The sequence below is a fragment of the Gracilinanus agilis genome, chromosome 4, assembly GCF_016433145.1.
Source record: "Gracilinanus agilis isolate LMUSP501 chromosome 4, AgileGrace, whole genome shotgun sequence".
Lineage (NCBI taxonomy): Eukaryota > Metazoa > Chordata > Mammalia > Didelphimorphia > Didelphidae > Gracilinanus > Gracilinanus agilis.
In genome coordinates, this window is record NC_058133.1 from 228,507,707 (window position 1) to 228,527,635 (window position 19,929).

The 19,929-nt window shown below is 41.2% G+C and overlaps 1 protein-coding gene across 1 annotated transcript in view; it reads left to right on the plus strand.

Moving 5' to 3' along the window:
* Positions 1–12,808, plus strand: part of CEP131 (centrosomal protein 131) — a 60,480-nt gene extending 47,672 nt beyond the window's left edge. The window contains exons 19-27 of the mRNA XM_044673432.1: positions 197–398; positions 2,343–2,450; positions 2,600–2,717; positions 3,148–3,222; positions 3,485–3,627; positions 9,041–9,218; positions 9,321–9,517; positions 12,322–12,382; positions 12,485–12,808. Of these exons, the coding sequence (XP_044529367.1) occupies positions 197–398; positions 2,343–2,450; positions 2,600–2,717; positions 3,148–3,222; positions 3,485–3,627; positions 9,041–9,218; positions 9,321–9,517; positions 12,322–12,382; positions 12,485–12,559 (1,157 nt within the window). The 3' untranslated portion in view covers positions 12,560–12,808. The remainder of the gene's footprint in view (positions 1–196; positions 399–2,342; positions 2,451–2,599; positions 2,718–3,147; positions 3,223–3,484; positions 3,628–9,040; positions 9,219–9,320; positions 9,518–12,321; positions 12,383–12,484) is intronic.
* The last annotated feature ends 7,121 nt before the right edge of the window (positions 12,809–19,929 follow it).

Genomic DNA, 19,929 nt, shown 5'->3' on the forward strand with positions numbered 1-19,929 from the left:
AGACTCCCTCCAGAGGTAGGGAACAGATTTCATTTCTTGCCAGGAAAATGCCCAAGCATTATTTTTATACTTAAAGGTGATGGAGAGAAGGGCTTTTGCCTCAAACACAGAAAGGAGATTGAGCCCTGAGCTCATCTGCAGTGTTTTTTTCCTGTTTGGTCTGTTTGGATTGACTTTTCTATACCCCTTGCCCTAGGCTTGGAGCCAGAGATCCAGAAGCTGATTGCCAAACACAAGCAGGAAATCAATAAGTTAAAGACTCTTCATGAAGCTGAGCTGCTGCAGTCAGACCAGCGGGCTGCTCAGCGCTACGTGCAACAGACTGAAGAGCTGCGAGAACATCTAGAGCGAGAGAAGGAGGAGGAAGGACGGCGAGAGAGGGAGTTGGCCCGACAGCGGTACATGAAAGGGTTTCTGGTTTGGTGGGCACAGATGTTCCATCCTTCTAGGGATAGCAGGTAGAGAAATAGATAGAGCTCTGGGGTCAAAAAGACCTGAATTCAAATCTTGTTTCAAATACTTTCTATCTCTTTGAAAATCATTTAACTCCCATTTTACCTCAGCTTTCCTATTTTTAAAATGGGGGCAGTCATACTGCCTGCCTCCTAGGATTATTGTGAGGATCAAATGAGATAATTATGAAGCAGTTTTAACACAGTACCTGGCACATAGAAAGCACTATATATTTGTTAGCTGTCATCATTATGATTGTGATTATTATGTGATTTTTTTAACCCTTAACTTCTATGTATTGGCTCCTTGGTGGAAGAGTGGTAAGGGTGGGCAATGGGGGTCAAGTGACTTGCCCAGGGTCACACAGCTGGGAAGTGTCTGAGGCAAGATTTGAACCTAGGACTTCCTGTCTCTAGGCCTGACTCTCAATCCACTGACCTACCCAGCTGCCCTATTATGTGATTTTTAAAAAATCCTTACCTTCCATCTTAGAACCAACATGGTTCTAAGACAGAAAAGCAGTAAGGACTAGGCAATGGGGGTTAAGTGACTTGCCCATGGTCACACAGCTAGGAAGCATCTGAGGTAAAATTTGAACCCAGGATCTTTGGTCTCCAAACTTGGTTCTCAATCCACTAAGCCACCTAGCTGCCCCCTATTATGTGATTTTTAATGTGATTGAAATTGGGTCAGTACCTAAAATCAGGAAATGAGTGATAATCATGCCATCTGTCCTGAAGAGATAAGTGGACAAGCATGGAACAGAGCTATGGCTTATTCTACCTCCTACAGAAAGGGTTTGAGGTGGAATCAGGATCTAAACCCCCAAAGTAGTCACTCTTACTTACCCTTCTCCAGTTAGTCCTGTTTCTCACAGGGCCTGATGAATCATTGTGTAAGAAGATAGTTGAGAATGTTGGGGGTGCCAAGAGCACTGAACTGGGAATCAGGACCTGATTTCCACCTTTGCCCCTGGTTAACCACATGGCCTTAGACAAATAGCTTTAGGGCTTGGACACATGGTCTCCAAGGTCCTCTACAATTCTTGACATTTTATGGCTTAAGAACCGGATCTTTCCCAGAGTGAGAGAAGCTAAGGACCAGAGAGCTGGAATTACTTGCCTGAGGCCTCACACAGGGAAGGGGGTAATGGAGGGGTGAGTTGATTCTTCCTTCCCCCTAACCCTACCCCAGAAACACTCTGCATGTATGGAGCTAATAAACTCATTGCTACTCTGTAAGTAAACCAACCTTCCTTCTGCATAAAATCTCAGAGACCTTCCTTTGCTAAAGAGAATGCTGTGTTAGTTTTCATAAGTTTTGATATCCCTTTACCAGCTCAGCATAATGGATCAGGCTCCCTTTCCCTTGGCTTCACCTCACAATGATCTATGGGAGAGATAGATAGAGTCGAGAGTAGCTGGCGTGTAAGAAGGAAATGTGTGCCCCGAGCAGAATGAGCTGAACTAGCAAAGATCTAACAGGATAATATAGGTAAATGACATATAGATTTATATAAATCCAAGCTATTGCTATTATTACTACAATTCTTCTCTCCTATGATATAGCCCCAGTTTTTCAGTATTTCCTGCTCAGTGGTTCCACAGAGCCCCAGATAAATAGAAGCAAATCCCAGGGGTGAGGGAATGATGGGTCTTTCATTTCCTCATCACATTGTTAACTCACTTAACACAACTGCCCCCACTTTTACTTACCCCAACACACCCCTACTGCATAATCTACTATGTTGGTTTAGCTGGTAGGAGACAGTAAGTCACTGCTGTTTTAATGACTCCACTGAAAATGCAGTGAATTAAGGGTATTGCTTCCTCCCTTCAGTGCTCAAGCAGAAATGAGTGTAATCGAGGAAAATTTGTCTTCCCTAACAGATATGAGAAGCACTTGGAGGAGGAGGAAGAAGCCCTTCAGCAGCAGCGGCGCCGACTCTACAGTGAAGTGGCAGAAGAGAAGGAACGGCTAACCCAGCAGGCTGCCAGGTAGCTGGAAGGAAGATGGGCAGTATGGACCACAGTATTCTAGGAGTTCTTCCTTCTGGGAGCTAGCCCAACAGCATACTACCAGCCAGGAGGTTTTTAATGTTTCTTTTGCCCTGCCTTCCTTAACCACTTCTGTCTGTGCCTTTCAGGCAGCGGGCAGAGCTTGAGAAACTGAGGCAGCAACTCGAGGAGAACAGCTGTGTGGTGACAAAAGCCCTCAGAGAGGAGTATGAAAAGGGGAGAGAGGAACAAGAGAGGCGGCACCAGGTTTCCCTTCCTCTCTTTATATCTGCATGTTCCATCCCCTTCCCAAAACCACCCAAGGGCATTTCTGTGTCTTCATTATAGCGTCATGAACTCATTTTAACCAAAGAAACACTGATCCACTATGTTGTGATTCTTTCTGTTGAGTTTCAGAGGAATGCTCGGGTCACTTCAGATTTCATAGCATTATTCTATTCTGCTGAATCTCCTCACTCCCAACCCAGGGTGCTTCTGCTCTGCTGCACTGAAAGCATCTTGGGCTTGCTCCTGGTTTCCCCTTGTGGCCCCAGAAGATGATTGGCCAACCCTGCTGCATCAGCCCTAAGCCCTGAGCTTTTCCAGATTCTGATTTTTTTCTGATTCCAAGTTTATTCTATAAGGTGCTTTAGTTCAAATTAGGGTCTGTATCATAGCATTTTGCCTTGTCTTCTAGTTGGATATGAAAGCCCTGAAGGAACGGTTAGAGGTGGAGAAGGAAGCCTGGGAAGCCAACTACTTAAAGAAAGAGGTGAAAACTAGTATTTTATTCAGTATACTGCTGCCCTAGGATCTGGGCAGACTGTTTTAAAAATTCTCATTGATCAGCAAACCTTTTCTGCCTTTCCTTTACCCTCCATCCTGTCTCTCACTTCATCCCATATCATCTCAAGAGTCAAAAAAAGGGAAATTAGCATGTAGTCAGAACTCATAATTTATTTTTCATTTGCATTCCATTATTTAGAAGAGTAGGCTTCCTTGACTTATGACCAGGTCTCTGCCATTCTCTCCAGGAAGCGTGGCTGCTAAAACGGGAGCGTGAGTTGAAGGATGAAGTTCGGAAAGTCAGGGACAAGGAGATTGAGCTGGTTATTCAGAGGCTTGAAGCTGATATGACCCTATCCAAGGAGGAGTGTGAGCAAACAGCTGAGAACAGGTGAGAGTCAATGCCAGAGGGAAAAGGGAAGAAACTTATGGCAACTACTTAAGGGAGGTGATGCTTGAAGAATGAAGTCTGACCTCACTACTTTTCAGTGAGGCCATTACTGTATCTCTCTACAAGTAGTCATTGAGTTTCTACTATGTGCCATACAGCGAGTAAAGAGAATATTATAAATTAAGGTTAGATAGACAGGAAGGGGCCAGATTATGAGGTTTCTTAGAGGTGATAACGAGCTACTAGAGTTTATTGAGTTGGGAGGGGCAGGATGAGAGAGGACCTAAACTGTGGGAAGATCATTTTGGCTGCTGATTTGAGGATGGACTTAAGTGGGGAGGGATTTGAGGCACAGAGACCAACTAGAAAACTATTGTGCTCTAAGCATGAGGTAATGAGCCTGTATCAGAGAGACAGCAATGTAAGTAGAGAAATAGGGGCATATAAAGAGGCTCTGAAGATGGAAATGACAAGATATGGCCATTGATTCAGCATGTGGAGTGAATGAGAGTGAGGAACTTCAATCAGTCAACTGGAAGAGGGGAAGCCAAGGAGTCTTATGAATTTGGAAGGGGGAGCATTCTAGGCATGGGCAACAGCAGCAAGGAACAGCACAGAATGTACAGAAGGGAGGGCAGTGTAAGGTGATTGGAAAGATAGGAAAAGAATAGTTGTGAAGAACTTCAAATGCCAAAGACTTTATATTTGGAACAAAATCTCATTGGTGGAAAAGTTGAATGATAGGTACTTTATTCTTTTGCAAGGATGAATGCATGAAGAATAAAATGTTTATTTAGTGCCAACTTTACAAAGCACTGTGCTAATGATGGGAATAAAAAATAGAAAAATAAGACAGGGCCTGCTCCCAAGAAACTCATGTTCTAATGGGGGACACCATGGAAGGGAATAGGGGAACAAATGGAAACTTTCAGCTAAAAATAAGTTGGAAAAATCCTATAATCATTAGGGTACAGCAAATCAGGCAGGTGGTAATTCCTCTTAAATTTCCACTGATAAAATCATATCCGTTTCTGAATGTTTGACAGTGCCAAGGACTTCAGGGGTAAGAACTTTCTTTTTTGGCTGCTAAGAAGCCTCTATAATAGCCCAAGAAGCAATCCAAGAAGATGGATGCAGAAAATTTAGCTTTTAGAAAAACAGAAAGAACAAAAAAAATTAGAAAAGTTAAAAGCATAAAGTGCTAGGAAAGGACTAAGTACTTACCAATGGTGGAATTATATCTGTCAAAAAAGCAGACTTTTTTGTGCTAGATAAGATAATGATTGCTATTGGTTGATGCCTTTCCTGCTTTGTGACATCTGTGGTCATCTTCAGCCTAGATTAAGTGTCAACTTAATGAATCTAGCATAGATTTTAATAAACTTTTAAGAAAAAATTAAAAATCACTTTGATAGTTGTGTGGAAGATGGATTAAAGTGAAAAAAGGCTTAAGATGGGAAACCAATTAGGCTATTGCCTTAGTCCAGGCTGATGAGAGCCTGAACTAAATGGTGGCCTTGTAGAAGTAAGAGATATGAAGAATGCAAGATTTGGGAATTGACTGGATAGGATATGTGGGTTGAGCAGGAGAGAGCAGTCGAGGATGGTACCAAAGTTTCAAATCTGGGTGACTTGGAGGATGATTTATGGAGAAAGATAGCAAGTTCTGTTTTGGATATGCTGTTTCATGTGTCTCTGGAATATCTGGTTTAACATATATACACAGAGCTTTGCAATGTACCCATAGTTACTGGGTATGATATGTACGAAGATCAAGCAAAATAGAGTGAAAAGGAGCATTTAGGTAGTAGGAGAACCAAGGGAGAAAAGTCTTGGAAAGAGGGAGCATCCAGCAGCAATGTCAGATGCTTCAGAAAAGATAAAAAGGATGAGGTTTGGGAAGAAGCCATTAGTTTGGAAATTGACATTATTGATAACTTTGGGGAAAGTAGTTCTAATTAGAACTAAGGTTGGAAGCCAGATTGTAGAAAGTTTTAGAAAATAGTGAGAGGAGAGAAAGTGATGGCACTGAGCATAGGTTGCTTTTTCATGGAGTTTAACTGAGAAGAGGAGAAAAATGTAGGATGAAAGCTAGTGGCCATGGTAGGATCTCATTTGTAGTCATCAGAGAAAGAGCCTATCAGAGTAGATAGGGAGAAATTAAAAATTTGAGGGAGAAAGAGAGGAAGTTATGGTGGGAGTAGTTTTCTGGAGAATATAGAAAGTGATAGAAATGTTAGTGTTGGCAAGCTGTAGCGTGACCTCACCATAGACTGGAATGATGGAATGAAGGAGAATATAGTTAAGAGGCGATGTCAAAGAGATATAAGTTGAGAAGGAGGGGAAAAGAGGGAGTTCTCAGCAAGTGCTCTAGTTTTTTCATTGAAGTGTGAGATTTTGTCCTCAGAAAAAAAGAGTGGAAGGAGGAAATGTCACAAGAGGCTTAAAGAGAGAAGAAAAAGTTTGGAACAACTGTGGTGGTAAGGGGGATTAGGGATTCAGTTGCAGACAAATTATTTTGCTATAGTGAAGTTATTGTTGAGATTAAATTTTAGTCAGTAAGGTTTTGTGATTTCTTTCAGTTTAGCAGCACATGAGATGGAAGAAATGGAGTAATAATACAGGATGGGAACTGGCAAAGTTTGATCTGTGATAGGACCTCTGTCACAGGGAATTCAAGATGGGAAGATAGTGTGGAATTGAATTGGTTCACAGGGGGGTTAAGATTGGGAAAGTGCAGAAAACAGATTTTTAGAGCCTGAGATAGTAGATTGGAGATCACAGTGAGGATGAAAAGTAGGGTTAGGGGGACTGAAGCATAAGGAGAAATAGATAAAGGATTAGCACCAACTAAAAGAAATTGAAACTCCTTGAAAATGAAAGTGAAACCCTTGTGATGATGGCAAGATCAAGGGTATTCTTGTGTATGTTTGAGGTGGAATGGAAGAATAGGTTGCAGGATTGAGTAGAGGAACTAGAAAGCAGGATTTTTTGAGGGAATACCAACATGTATCATGTATGTTGTCATCCTCTAGAATGAAGGAAGAAGTTGGAATTAAGTGGAAACTTGTGAGCCTGGCATTAAGCTAAGAAAAGAAGGAGACTGTACTGGGGTTATATGATAGCTACCAGAATTTGGATTAGGGGATAAATTTGAATTGAATCCTCAAAGGACAAGTTGCTAAGTGATGGTAGTAAAAGGAGTGTCCAAAAGTGGCAAGGGGGAGCAGAAATTTCTTGACTCTGCTCCTATGATTGATTAGTGATCAATATGAGTTTATGATATGAATTTAAAGTACAACCATCACTGGAAAGTATTTCAAGGGAAGCAGCTGGCATCAGGACAGAGCCAGGTCTTAGTGCCAAAAGATAGGAGTTAAAAAGGAAGAGGATAAAATGAAAATAAGTTTGTTCATTATAGAGCAGGTGGTTCCAGAGGGCAAATTTGGAGTCAGATGTTTGGGAGAATGGAGGTGAAGGGGATGGGAATAAGAGATAGGATAGCTAAGATTGAGGGGATGTTCTTCAAGTAGCAGATGGTTTAGTACCATAGAAATGAAGAGATTAAGAAGGGACTGGAATATATTGGGGAATTAGTCCAGGTAAAGTAACTATCAGGTAGGCTGACAAAGGCAGTTTGGGCAAGCCTATCGACTCCTCAGAATAATGGTTTGAAATGTGTAAAATAAATTATGTAAGATTAGAAAGAAAAGCAAAACTTGATGAAAATAAAGATGCAGACTTTCCATCCAAGTTTATAGGCCACCCTCACCCCACGGGCCTTATAACTAGCAGAAAAAAAATAAATAGATGACATTTATATACTGTTTTGTAGTTTATAAAGTGCTCCCTTGAGGCAAATAATGCAAGTTGTTATTTCCATTTTTCAGATAAATAAATAGAAGTTCCCCAAAAGTTAATGGCTTGTCCATGGTGACACTGGCTAACATATCAGAAATGAGCCCTTTCACTACAGATTCAGTATTGTACCAATGGTACCATGGTAGTGTGCTGCCTCCCTCATGGAGTTAGTTATGTTAATAATGCACAAGAGAGATAGTGTGGGGCACCTTGCCTTATGTAACAGGTAGTCACAGTTACTGTTTTAAAGTTTACAAAGCATTTTTCATCACAATCTTGTGAAGCAGGGAGTTTGGGGAGTTTGTGTAGTGAGAGGCTGAGGGTTATTATCCACAGTCACCTAATTTCTCTCAAACTTAGTTTCCTCATCTATAAAATAGGGATAATAATAGTAGCACATGATAAATGAATGAAAAAAATATTTATTAAGCACTTACTATGTATCAAGCTAGGGGCAGCTAGGTGGCAGAATAGAGTTCTGTGCTGAGAGTTAGGAAGATTATCTTCCTAAATTCAAATCTGGCCTCAGGCACTTATTAGCTGAGTGACCCTGGGCAAGTCATTAAACCCTATCGTCTTAGTTCCTCTTCTGTAAAATGAGATGAAGAAAGAAATGACAAATCATTCCAGTGTCTTTGCCAGGAAAACTCCAAATGGAGTCATGAAGAGTCAGATACAACTGAACACCAATAGCAGTGCGTGTCAAGCACTGTGCTAATTGCTGGCAATACAAAAAAAAAAAAAAAAAAAAAAAAAAAAGCAAAGCTAGTCTCTTCCTTCAAGGAGCTTACATTCTAATTGGGGAGACAACACACATAATAAAATATGTATCCCAGGAGAGCATATAGTGTGAAAAGTCAATTGTCACACCCTTTGCACAGTTGATTATGGTTCCTAAACTGAAAGGGGAATTGGGGCCAGAAGTTGGTGAAGAGGGGCATGAAGTGTGGCTAGAGACAAGACTGTGATGAAGTGGGCAACTAGTAGCCATCACCTGGCTTAGCAGTCCTGAGGGTTGGAGTTTTGAAAATTAGAAGGGCAACTCTGTAAACATTCACTGTTTTGATTGTTGTTATCTCCCATTTTTATAGATGGGGAAACCAAAGCTTCAAGAGGTTCCATGATTCTTTTTTTTTTTTAGCCCTTACTTTCCATCTTAGAATTAGTACTGTGTATGGTTCCTAGGCAGAAGAGTGGTGAGGGCTAGGCAATGGGGATGAAGTGACTTGCCCAGAGGCTACACTGAACCACCCAGCTGCCCCCTCAGTGATTCTTTCATAGGGTCAGTGATAAAGATGGGATCCCAACCCAGATTTCCTGACTTGACCATTAATAGTAAACATCCTTGGAAAACCCAAAAACCTACGAATGTGAAATTAGATTAGCATATCCCAGAGGTTATGCTTTAAAATATAATAAATACCAGTGACATTAGTGAGAGGCTTGGTGAAACTGAAAGTCAAACAGCAAGTCAGCACCAGAATTTGGACTAGACCCCAGGGTCTCTGACATTTCTAATGTGCACCACTTTCATTCTTTTCTATGCCCTCAGGATCAAGCGTATACGTGACAAATATGAGGCAGAACTTGCTGATTTGGAACAGTCTGAGCGGAAGCTTCAGGAGCGCTGTATGGAGCTAAAGGGTCGGTTGGGGGAAGCCGAAGGTGAGAACTTGAGGCTCCAAGGCCTAGTGAAGCAGAAGGAGAAGGAGGTAGAAGATGTGAAAATGGTGAGCACAGGCTTCCTGAAGGGGCCATATGCCCAGAGGTTTTTACTGAGCATTTTCTGCCCCCTCTCTAGGCTGCCTCTGATATTTAGATTTTCCTGTCAGGTAAAGGACAAGTTAATGGAAGAGAGGAACAGCCTGTCAGAGGTGATCCGCGAAGAATTCTCAGACCAACTAACTGCCACTGAAGAGGAGAACAGGCAGCTGAAAACAGAAATATCAGTGTTACGAACTCGTCAACAGTTAGAACTAGAGAAGATCAATCGGGACAAAGAAGAAGAGCTGGGAGAAGTGCATAAGAGGTGAGAATTTCATGATTCCAGCTAGTCTTTGCTATTTGCACTGGTGAATAGGTTGATTCTCCCTGGGAAGGAATAACAGGAATCTATATTTTTCAAGGAATTACTGAGGGCTTATTATTGTGCTAGGCAGCAAGGAGAGGGGGATTGACTTTGCCTTGTGATATGAGAAAGGAATAGATGGGGTATATAATAGGGCAAGAGGCAAAGGAAAAGCCAGAATCCTACTGCTGTTCCCATTCCTAGTGGCCCCTGTTATTTAGGGATATCCCAACTGCACCTATAATATTCCAATGTGACAGAGAATTCTTGAAAAAAAAGTTGAGTGGACCCTGAAAAGCAGCTTTTAAACACCAATTTACTTCACCTGCTGGTGGCTGGCCCATTTTCACTGCTTGCTTCACATTAGTTCAAATGCACAACACAAGTGACCTGTAGTCCACTGCCCTTCTTGGTCAAGTATGTCCTCCATGGGGACATAGTAGGAGAACTACCAGCAGAGTAGCCTAGAAAAGGAAACTAGAAAGCCCCCCAAGCTGAGCATCTTCCCAGAAAAGCCTATCCAGTGTCCTAGTGTTAACCCAATAGGTTGGAACTCCTTAAACCAGGAATGGCAAACCTTATAGAGACTGAGTAACCAACCCTCAGGCTGCATGTGACACACACACTCTCCTTTACCCCAGATGGGAGAGTGGAAGGACTCCCATTGGGCTGCTGGGCAGCGGGGCAGGTCATGTAAGAAATGTCTTCAGGCACAGTGGAGAGGAGGAGGGGAGCAACCCCTTCCAGCATGCATGCCATAGGTTTGCCAACATGGCCTTAAACATAATGAGGACATTGCCTCAAATGCACTTACAGGCCATGAACTACTTAGAAACTGTCTACATTGGCTACTGAGAACTTTGGACTTTGCCTTTGCCTTCAGAAATAGGTGGCCCATATTTACCAGACATGCCCCAAATTTTGAATCTAAAAACTACAAATTGATAATTTATGAAATTTCAAAATGGAGGTAGGCATGCCCCATTTTGGGGTGCTCCCTGGGAAAGCCAGCTGTGGCAGTGGGAAGTAAGGCTGCAATTGCTTTTTTTTTTTTTTTTTAAACCCTTGTACTTCGGTGTATTGGCTCATAGGTGGAAGATTGGTAAGGGTGGGCAATGGGGGTCAAGTGACTTGCCCAGGGTCACACAGCTGGGAAGTGGCTGAGGCCGGGTTTGAACCTAGGACCTCCTGTCTCTAGGCCTGACTCTCACTCCACTGAGCTACCCAGCTACCCTGAAATTGCTTTTTAATGGCAGTGCAGACACTGAGACAAGTGCAGAAAGGGTACAAAGGTAAAGGGTGTGGGGATGAGAGGTAGGCAGTGTCAGGGGGAAGAAGGATGGGGAAAGGGAGAGGCAGAGAGTATCACTGATATAACCATGGAGTAGAGTTGGGAGCATTCAAAAATATGGACCTGATGGTGATGGAGTACTCGGGGGGAGAGTGGGGACAGGAGTTTGAGGTCTTATTTTTAGAGCTTTTGGTGGGGGGTAACAGACTCTTATCTGTGCCATCTTGGGATTAGTTCATTAACATCCAAATCATCTCAAATCAGTTATTAAAACTTTAAAGTTAACATTTCCACATCTTCTCAAAATTATAAACATGTCTGGTATTTTATGGATGGCCAAAACTTGTCTGAGATTTACATATCATAGGACCAAAAACCTTGACCGCAGTGCCTAAATGCAGACCCTGGATGGTTTCCACACATTTTACCAGGATATGATTTTGGTTAATAAATATAAATTATGTTCCTTTGATCTTTTGAGAGGGTTTGTATGTGACTTCCAGGTTCCCCTTTGCAACCTTATTTCTTGCTAGTGCTCCTTTATTTTGGCAACTTATAAACTAAGTATACTGACTAAAAGGAGGGATGGTGGTCAGGGGCACCAGAACAAGATACAGTTTTTAACTCTTTATACCATCCCAGTGTAGCCATATACCACTGATCCCAGTGCAGCCAAAGGAATGATATCCCTACTGTTAAGCATACATCCCAATCATAGGGTTGGTAGGGAAGGGCAGAGTCAATGGGTCTAGGAAAGGATTCTGTGAGAAGGTATGTATCTCCACTAAAAATAAGTAAATTATTTTGTGGATATTCTGAGAGGCAAGGGGCCCCTGGCCATGTTCTTGGGCCGTATCAGGGTGGAAGGAGGTAGCTAGGCATTCAAGTCTTCACTTGTTTTAATAAATAGCATTGCCCATTTATAGAGATGGTCAGTGGAGACAAACCACATTTTGCTTAGTAAGCTAGTCAGGTTCTTGTGTTATTGGGAGGACATGTATCCCCAGGGGGGTGGATTAGTATGGAACAACCTTTAGTTTTCTAGGAGATGGATAGGAAGCAAAAGTGGACTGGGTCCTTGCAGGGGCTGCCTGGTGATTTGGCATCATAGTACCACATAGGATGTGTGGAGGCTGCTCTTTTGTAGAGAGCCACCATTGACATATCTCCAGTCCCTCCGTCTCACTCAGGAAAACTAGAAAAGAACAACTTTGAATCATGGAACAATAGAGCTAGAAGGGACCTTGGAGAACATCTTGGCTCCCTATTACAGATGAAGAAACAAGCCTAGAGCAGCCAACTGATTTTATCAAGGTCACAAAGTTGAATTGTTGCCAAAGTATGTAACTGGTCCAAATCTTCAGGCTCTCCCTCTGGGGTTTGTTCCACACCTAGTCTTCCAGGCCAATGACTAAATATACTAGGGGGTAATTGGAGCCTTCTAGTCAGCTTAATGTCTGTTCTCCCTACCCAGGGTCAAGATGGCTATAATGAAGAAAGAAGAGACTGTGAACAACCTTCGAAAACAGTATGAAGTAAGTTGTTCCTTCCAACCCATAACTCTTGGTCTATCTCAGAAGCAAAGTCCTCTGTGAGCCTCCTGGGCCTGACAGGCTCTGTTTATCTGTGTGTCACAGGCAGCAGTAAGGCGGGCTGACCACCTGGAGGCATTGCTGGATCAACAGAGGAAGCAGCTTCTGGGTGCCAAATGAGCACATGGCTCTTGCCACACAGAAGAGAGATTGCGGCTACAGGTTTGCCTGGGTGGCCCTCACTGTCCAGTATGACTGTGAGTCTATGGCTGTGAATGAGGAAACACTAATTCCCGAGCTCTTGGGAGAGAAGAGGGGCTCTCCTCATCCTTTGCTATTCTGTTTTTACAATGTTTGTCCCAGGACTGAGTGGCTCCCTGACCCAAGAGCTGTCTTAGGGTTTTTGTCATTGTATTTTAACATTAAAAATGTCACTGGTTTCTAAAACAGTGCAGCCCTTTATTTTGTCTCTCTTAGAGTAAGAAAGGTTCAGAGGTAAGAGGTTACCAGAGGGCAGCCATAGAGGAATCTGTTCAGAAGTGACAGCATGGATCCCAGGAGAACTGAGTTTCTTGTCAACAGTGGGGGCCTATTCACCTCCCCTGGTATGGCAGGACCAAAGAGCTCAAAGGGATTTGGAGGATTCTCCTAAGGGCCAGCTGGGTCTCAGTTCCCATGCCTCCTCCAGGTTCTGCTGCTTGTACCTGTTCAGACCCTTCTCTTCCATTGCTACACCTGGCCACTAAAGGTTAGCTGCACAACTAGGTATGGAACCACTCAGTCCTTCCCTAGACAAATCCACAAAGAATTTGAACATTTAAAGGATAATTTTAATGAGAGCCAGGTAAATTATCTAACAGAACAAGAAACATTCATAAGAGATGGATGGCTCACCGGTAGCAGAACTCTGCTGAGCACATGTTTCTGAATGGCTACAAGTAAATAGAGAAACTTAGATTTACTACCTCTATGACTAAGGATTTTCCAGTCCCTTTCAGAGCCTGCTTCCTCCTCATAGTCTTCTTTTCAGTGGGCCTCCCTATTGTCCCTTCTGGCCTAGGCTGAGCAGCACTTCTTCATAACCTCCCTGAATCCTGGAGGACTTGCCCTGTTCCCTTGGCCTAAGAATAGGGAAGATACTATCTGACCTCAGAAGGTTCTGCCTCTCATCTTCAGCCCTGATCTCCCAGCCTCCACCTCAGGAGTCTCTGGCTTTGGACCTAAGGAATTATTGTCTTTGCCTCTGACCTATTTCTTTCTTTCTGGTTCAGTTTGTCTGAGTCACATTCGCTAGCTTATTGTTCTTCTCTTTCTTGAAGCTGTTTCTCCTCTTATACTAAGCTAGTGTCTGGACTTAGTCTGCCTGTGAGCATGCAGTACCATGACTGTAAAAAAGGGGACAGAGGCATTAGCAAATATGGAAGTGGGATTGACATAACATGGTAACTGATGGTGGGCCAGTAAAAGAGAGTCAGAGTAACTCCATGTTTTTCAAAAGTCCGAGTGGCTGGTACTGTGGCTGTGGTATATCAGCAGCAACAGGGAAGAAGGGAGGAGGGCAGGTTTTTTTACCCTTACTTTCTGTCATAGAATCAATACTAAGTATCGGTTCCAAAACACAAGAGCAATAAGGGCTAGACAGTTGAGGCTAAGTGAGTTGCCCAGGGTCACACAGCTAGGAAGTGGCTGAGGCCAGATTTGAATGCAGGACCTTCTGATTCTCTGTCCACTGAGCCATCTAGCTGCCCTGGAGGGGAGGTTTTGAAGGAAGATAAGTTGAGTTTGAGGTCCCTGTAGGACATCCAAGGTTCTAGGAGGCAGCAGAGGAGAGATTGGGATTGAATGTATTCTATTTCAGGGTAATGTATAAAGAGGTGACCGCTGAAGCCATGGGAGTAGATGAGATCGTCAAAGGAAAGGGCATAAAGAGAGAAGAGACAAACAAAACCCTGAGGATATTGCTAGACTTGGGGCCTAAGGAAAAGGTGAAGGAGACCAAAAACCAGTGAAGGAGACCAAAAAGGGGTAATTATACTGAGGAGGGCAAAGGAAAGGAAATCAGGAAATTAGGGTTGTTCAGTGGCTTCATAAAGTTTCAGGAGGATGAGGACTGACAAAAGGCTATCAAATTGAGAATAGGGTTTTCAATAGGGTGGTAAGATCAGAAGCTAGATTGCTCATTAAAGAATGAGGGAAGATGGTGGATTAAAGGCAGCACCTAGCTGAACTCTCCCAACAATTGTAGTGTAATACTTCAAAACTCATTTTGGGAGTGGCAGAGCCAACAAAAGAGTCAGGGTAAGGTGTTTTTCAGCCTACAAAAACTTAAAGAGATTGGCAGAGGTCTGGGAAATCAATATGAAGGCCTCTTCCAAGCCCACACACGATTTGGTGGCCATAGCAGTAGCATCTTCAGGAGCTCTCACCTGAGATGGTAAGGGGGTCAGACAACTTGTCAGAAAGGGATGCCAGGGATCCTTTGCTGGTATTGGGTACCCTCCTTTCCAATCAGACGCCTCTTGGATAATTATTTTATTTAAAAAAATTTATTGATGCCTTTTGTTCTTTTATACCACCATCATTTCCTAACATACCCCATCCTCCCATCGTAGCCTCACTTGCAATAATAAAAAAGTTAAGCAAACCCAACCAAGAAAACAACTATGTCTGATAACTTAGCCCAACATTCCATGCATGCCCACAGTCCCCTACTTCTCTACCAGAAGATATTTTTAAAGTTGTTTTTATTTATTTTGTTAAATATTTCCCAATTACATGTAAATATTTAAGTCTTTTTTTAAACTTTTGAGTAAAACATTCTCTTCCATATTAGCCATGTTACAAAAGAAAACACTAAATAAAATAAAAATAAAGTGCCAAAAATGTGTACTTCGGTCTGCATTCAGAGTTCATCAGTTCCCAGTCCAGTTATCATAGTCCTTTGGAATTGTCTTGGATCATTGTATTGATCAAAGAAGCTAAGTCTTTCACAGATGATTATCTTTACAATATTGCTACTACTATGTAATGTCGTTCTGCTTACTTCACTGTGCATCACTTCATATAAGTCTTCTCACTTTTTTCTGAAACCATCCTGCATGTCATTTCTTATAGCACAATTGCATTCCATCACAAACATTTACCACAACTTATTCAAACATTCCCCAGTTGCATCCCCTCAGTTTCTAGTTCTTTGCCTCCACAAAAAAAGCTGCTATAAATATTTTTGTGCATTTAGGCCATTTTCCCTTTTCTTTGATCTCTTTGGCTTTCAGACCTAGTAGTGATATAGCTGGGTCAAAAGAGTATGCACTGTTTTATAGCCCTTTGGGCATAGTTCCAAATTGTTCTCCAGAACATGGACAAGTTCACAACTAAAAAGACATTCTTTTTGTATCCCTATCACTACCCTTCAGCCTCTACACCTGAACCAGTGCTTCCTCCCCTCAATTTCTCCCCCAAGGCCAAGATTATTCATCATAATAGCATCTAGCATTGTTGTTTTTTAACTTATATTCTTGTGATAGTTTACATTACTTTCCTGATTCTTCATTATGCATTAAGTCTACATACAAGACTTCTCATGTTTCTTTGAATTCCTTCATTTATCATTTTACCCAGTAATATTTCACTCACATATACAGCATGGTCAACTAATCCTCAGTCACTATTTCCTGCTATGGAAATTTTTGCTACCGATGCATATCACAAATCATCTTTAAATCATAAATAGCAAGAATTACCTGAAGAAAACCCATTTTACACAGAGTATATGTGAGAGGTAGAAATCGAGGTCTGGTTTTCCTAACTATTTGCGGTGACATGCCATCTGTTATTGTTCTAAATGGATTGTTCTGTATGATTCTCTCATGCCATGCCTACATAGGAGTGTCATCCCTCTCTCCATTCTTCTTTGGATAAAACACATTAAAAGAATTAGTTAAACCCCCCCCTTAAAATTTTAAAATTATGTATGTAAATGTAAAAATACCATATGTGACCAAAATAACGAGATTGACTCATTGAGATAGTAAAACTTGAATATCATTCATTGGACTCTTTGTGTGAATGAAAGAACACTTCAGCAACACTGCTATCACCCAGAATATTTACAGAGAAAGAAAGAACCTGAAAGCCAAATTAGATTCAAAGATATTTTATTTTCTCAATTATATGTAATAATAATTTTCAACATCAGTTTTACAAATTTATGAGATCCAAACTATCTCTCCTTTCCATGCCCCGACTTGGAGATGGTAAGCAATTTGATCTGGGCCATACTTATATTATTAGGCAAAACACCACTTCCATATTGGTCATTGTTATAAAAGCACACTCATACAAACCAAAACCCCAAAATAAAACCGTAAATATACTGATGTGAGATAGTATGCTTTGATCTGCATCCATCTGACTCAACAGTTTTTTCTCTGGAGGTGAATAACATTCCATCATAAGTTTTTCAGAATTGTCCCAGATCATTGCATTGTTGAGTGTAGCCAAGTTTTCACAATTGATCATCATATAATATTACTGTTACTGTGCACAACATTCTCTTGGTTCTGCTAATTTCACTCTGCATCAGTTCATGCAGATCTTTCCAACTTTTTATGAAATCATCTTGCTTATCATTTCTTATAGCACAATAGTATTCCATCACCAACATGTACCACAATTTGTTCAATTCCCCAATTGATGGACATCCCCTCAATTTCCAATTCTTTGCCACTACATAAAGAGCAGCTATAAATATTTTTGTACAAGTAGGTCCTTTCCTCTTTTTTATTATTTTTTGGGGATACAGACCCAGTATCACAGGATCAAAAGGTATGCATAGTTGATAAAGTCAAATTTTAAAGCCAGGTCCTTGAATCTAGGACTCTTTCCATTATACAAGGTTGCTCCTTTTCTAGGAAATGCCTTCAGATTTTAGATGTTATACTGCTTTATAGCCTCAGCTTGTTTTGGACTCAAAATTGCATTAAATAAGTTCAATCACCTACCTTATTAATCAGACTTCACTCTGAATGACTTTTGACAGTTTCCAACGGGAAAAAAAAATTATCCCCAAGAAATGAAGATTTGCTGCCACCGAGTATAATATATAGCATATATATGTACACACATAATATCTATGTCTATATCTATATCTATAATATTAAAATAACATACTATAGACTCCAAAGGCAATTCTGAAAGAGGAGCTTTAGGTACTGTCAACATCATTTATTCTCCATTATCAAAGGGTAATGCCTTTAAGGGTAGAGACTGTCTTACTTTTGCCATAGTTTCATACAAATAGCAGGTGTTTAATAAATGGAGATAGTGCAAGAAAGAAAAAATGGAAATACTAGGAAGTCTGAATTTTGTTTTTATTTTTAAAAATATTAGAAGAGATCATTTTAATTTAGTACTATTTTATATCTTAGTTTGTAGAACCTTCTAAAACACACAGGTCCTCCTGTCTCCTGGCTTGGAGTTCTATTCACTGTGTTACCTAGCTACTTCTTGGACCTATGTTTCTTCAGTATGGAGAATTCTTTGTGGAAACTTTTGTGGAAACTTTTGCCAACAATGCATATCACAAAGCATCTTTAAATTTTAATCAGTTACTTGAAGTACTGATTTGCCCATGGTTAGTATATGTCAGAGGTAAACATTAAATCCAAGTCATCCTGCAGTTATCTACTGTACCATGCCACCTCTGATAGGACAAATACTCCTTGCTTATTTTTATATATTCAGCTTTAGATTCAGAGGAGATATAGTCCCTAAAGCCAGGCACACTGTACTATCCAAGCCAAGGGAAGGGCATAGAGTTCTCAATGGCTAATGTGGCATAGGAGAGTGCATCTTCTAGACACTCATCATAATGACCAGGCTCTTGGATCCCTCCATTGGAGGGAGTAGCTGAACCAGTGAAATCCCTGGTCCAGGAACGTGTAACCCTCTATTGGAGCATCCTAGACCCTCGGACCTGAAACGTGAGGATCCAGGTACAGTCTTAGAAGACCTTTTATATAATCTCTGGTTCATGTTCTAACTCGGGCAAGCTCTGGGGACATCCCTATTTGGTTCATTTTCCTTTCCCAAAAGGGACTTCAGCTTCCCTGCAAGAATTCTGACGAATAGGCATCAAGTATACTAACAAAAATATAGGATGGCATTAACTTGGTGTAGTGGGCTTAGAATCAGGAAGACCTGAGTTCAAATCCATCTGTGTGACCCTAGCAATAAACACTCTGAAACTCAATTTCTCCATTTGTAAAATAGGGATAGTAACACCTACCTCATCTGGTTATTGTAAAGATTAAAAAGATTAAGACATTGAGATTTTTGTAATTCTCAAAGAAAACTCTATAAATGCCAGCTAATCCACCCCCTAGAGAAAGCATTGGTGGAGTCTGAAAGCAGTTTGAAGAAGATTCTCTTTCACTATTATTTTGTGGTTTTTTTGGTCCACGTTTTCTTTCACGACTATTCTGACTAATATGAAAAAATGGTTTGTATTACTACACTTGTGTAATCTATATCAAGTTGCTTGCTTTTCAGAGAGAGGAGAAGGGAGGTAGATATGTGGAAGGAGGAGAATTTTGAACTCAAAATTTAAAAAATCAAAATTGTTTTTACGCGTATTTTGAAAAAAAATTTAATTAAATGTTAGTTAGAGGTAATAAGCCCTAAACATAGAGTTGATGAAATAAGAGCTGAAATCAGGGAATTAATAAAATCTTTTAAAAAAAAAAGTTAAAGAATGTAAGGTCATTGAATATGTTGCTCACTTAAAGCAAACTCCAGAAAATCTGCCTAGTGATGAAACATATCAAAAACAACGTCTCAAATGTCTTTGCAGAGGAGAATAGGATTTTGAAATACCTTAAAAAAAAACCAAACCTTACCTTCCGTCTTGGAATCAATACTACGTATTGGTTCCAAAGCAGAAGAGCAGTAAGAACTAGGCAGTGGGGGTTAAGTGACTTGCCAGGGTCACACAGCTAGGAAGTATCTGAGGCTAGATTTGAACCTAGGACCTCCTGGCTCTCAATCCCCTGAACTACCCAGCTGCCCTCTGAAATGCTTTTTAAAAAACCAACAAACCAGGGGCAGCTGGGTAGCTCAGTGGAGTGAGAGTCAGGCCTAGAGACAGAAGGTCCTAGGTTCAAACCCGGCCTCAGCCACTTCCAAGCTGTGTGACCCTGGGCAAGTCACTTGACCCCCATTGCCCACCCTTACCAATCTTCCACCTATGAGATAATACACCGAAGTACAAGGGTTAAAAAAAAAAAAAAAAACCAACAAACCTTCCCTTTTATCTTGGAATCAACATTAAGTATTGGTTTCAAGGCAGAAGAGTGGTAAAGACTAGGCAATTGGGGTTAAGTGACTTGCCCAGGGTCTCATAGGTAGAAAGTGTCTGAGGTTAGATTTGTACCAGTTCCTCCTGTCTCCAGGCCTAGCTCTCTATCCACTAAGCCACTTACCTACCCTCAACTATTCATTTAAAATAATAAGAGCTAACTTTATAGATCATCTATGTGTCAGACATTGTA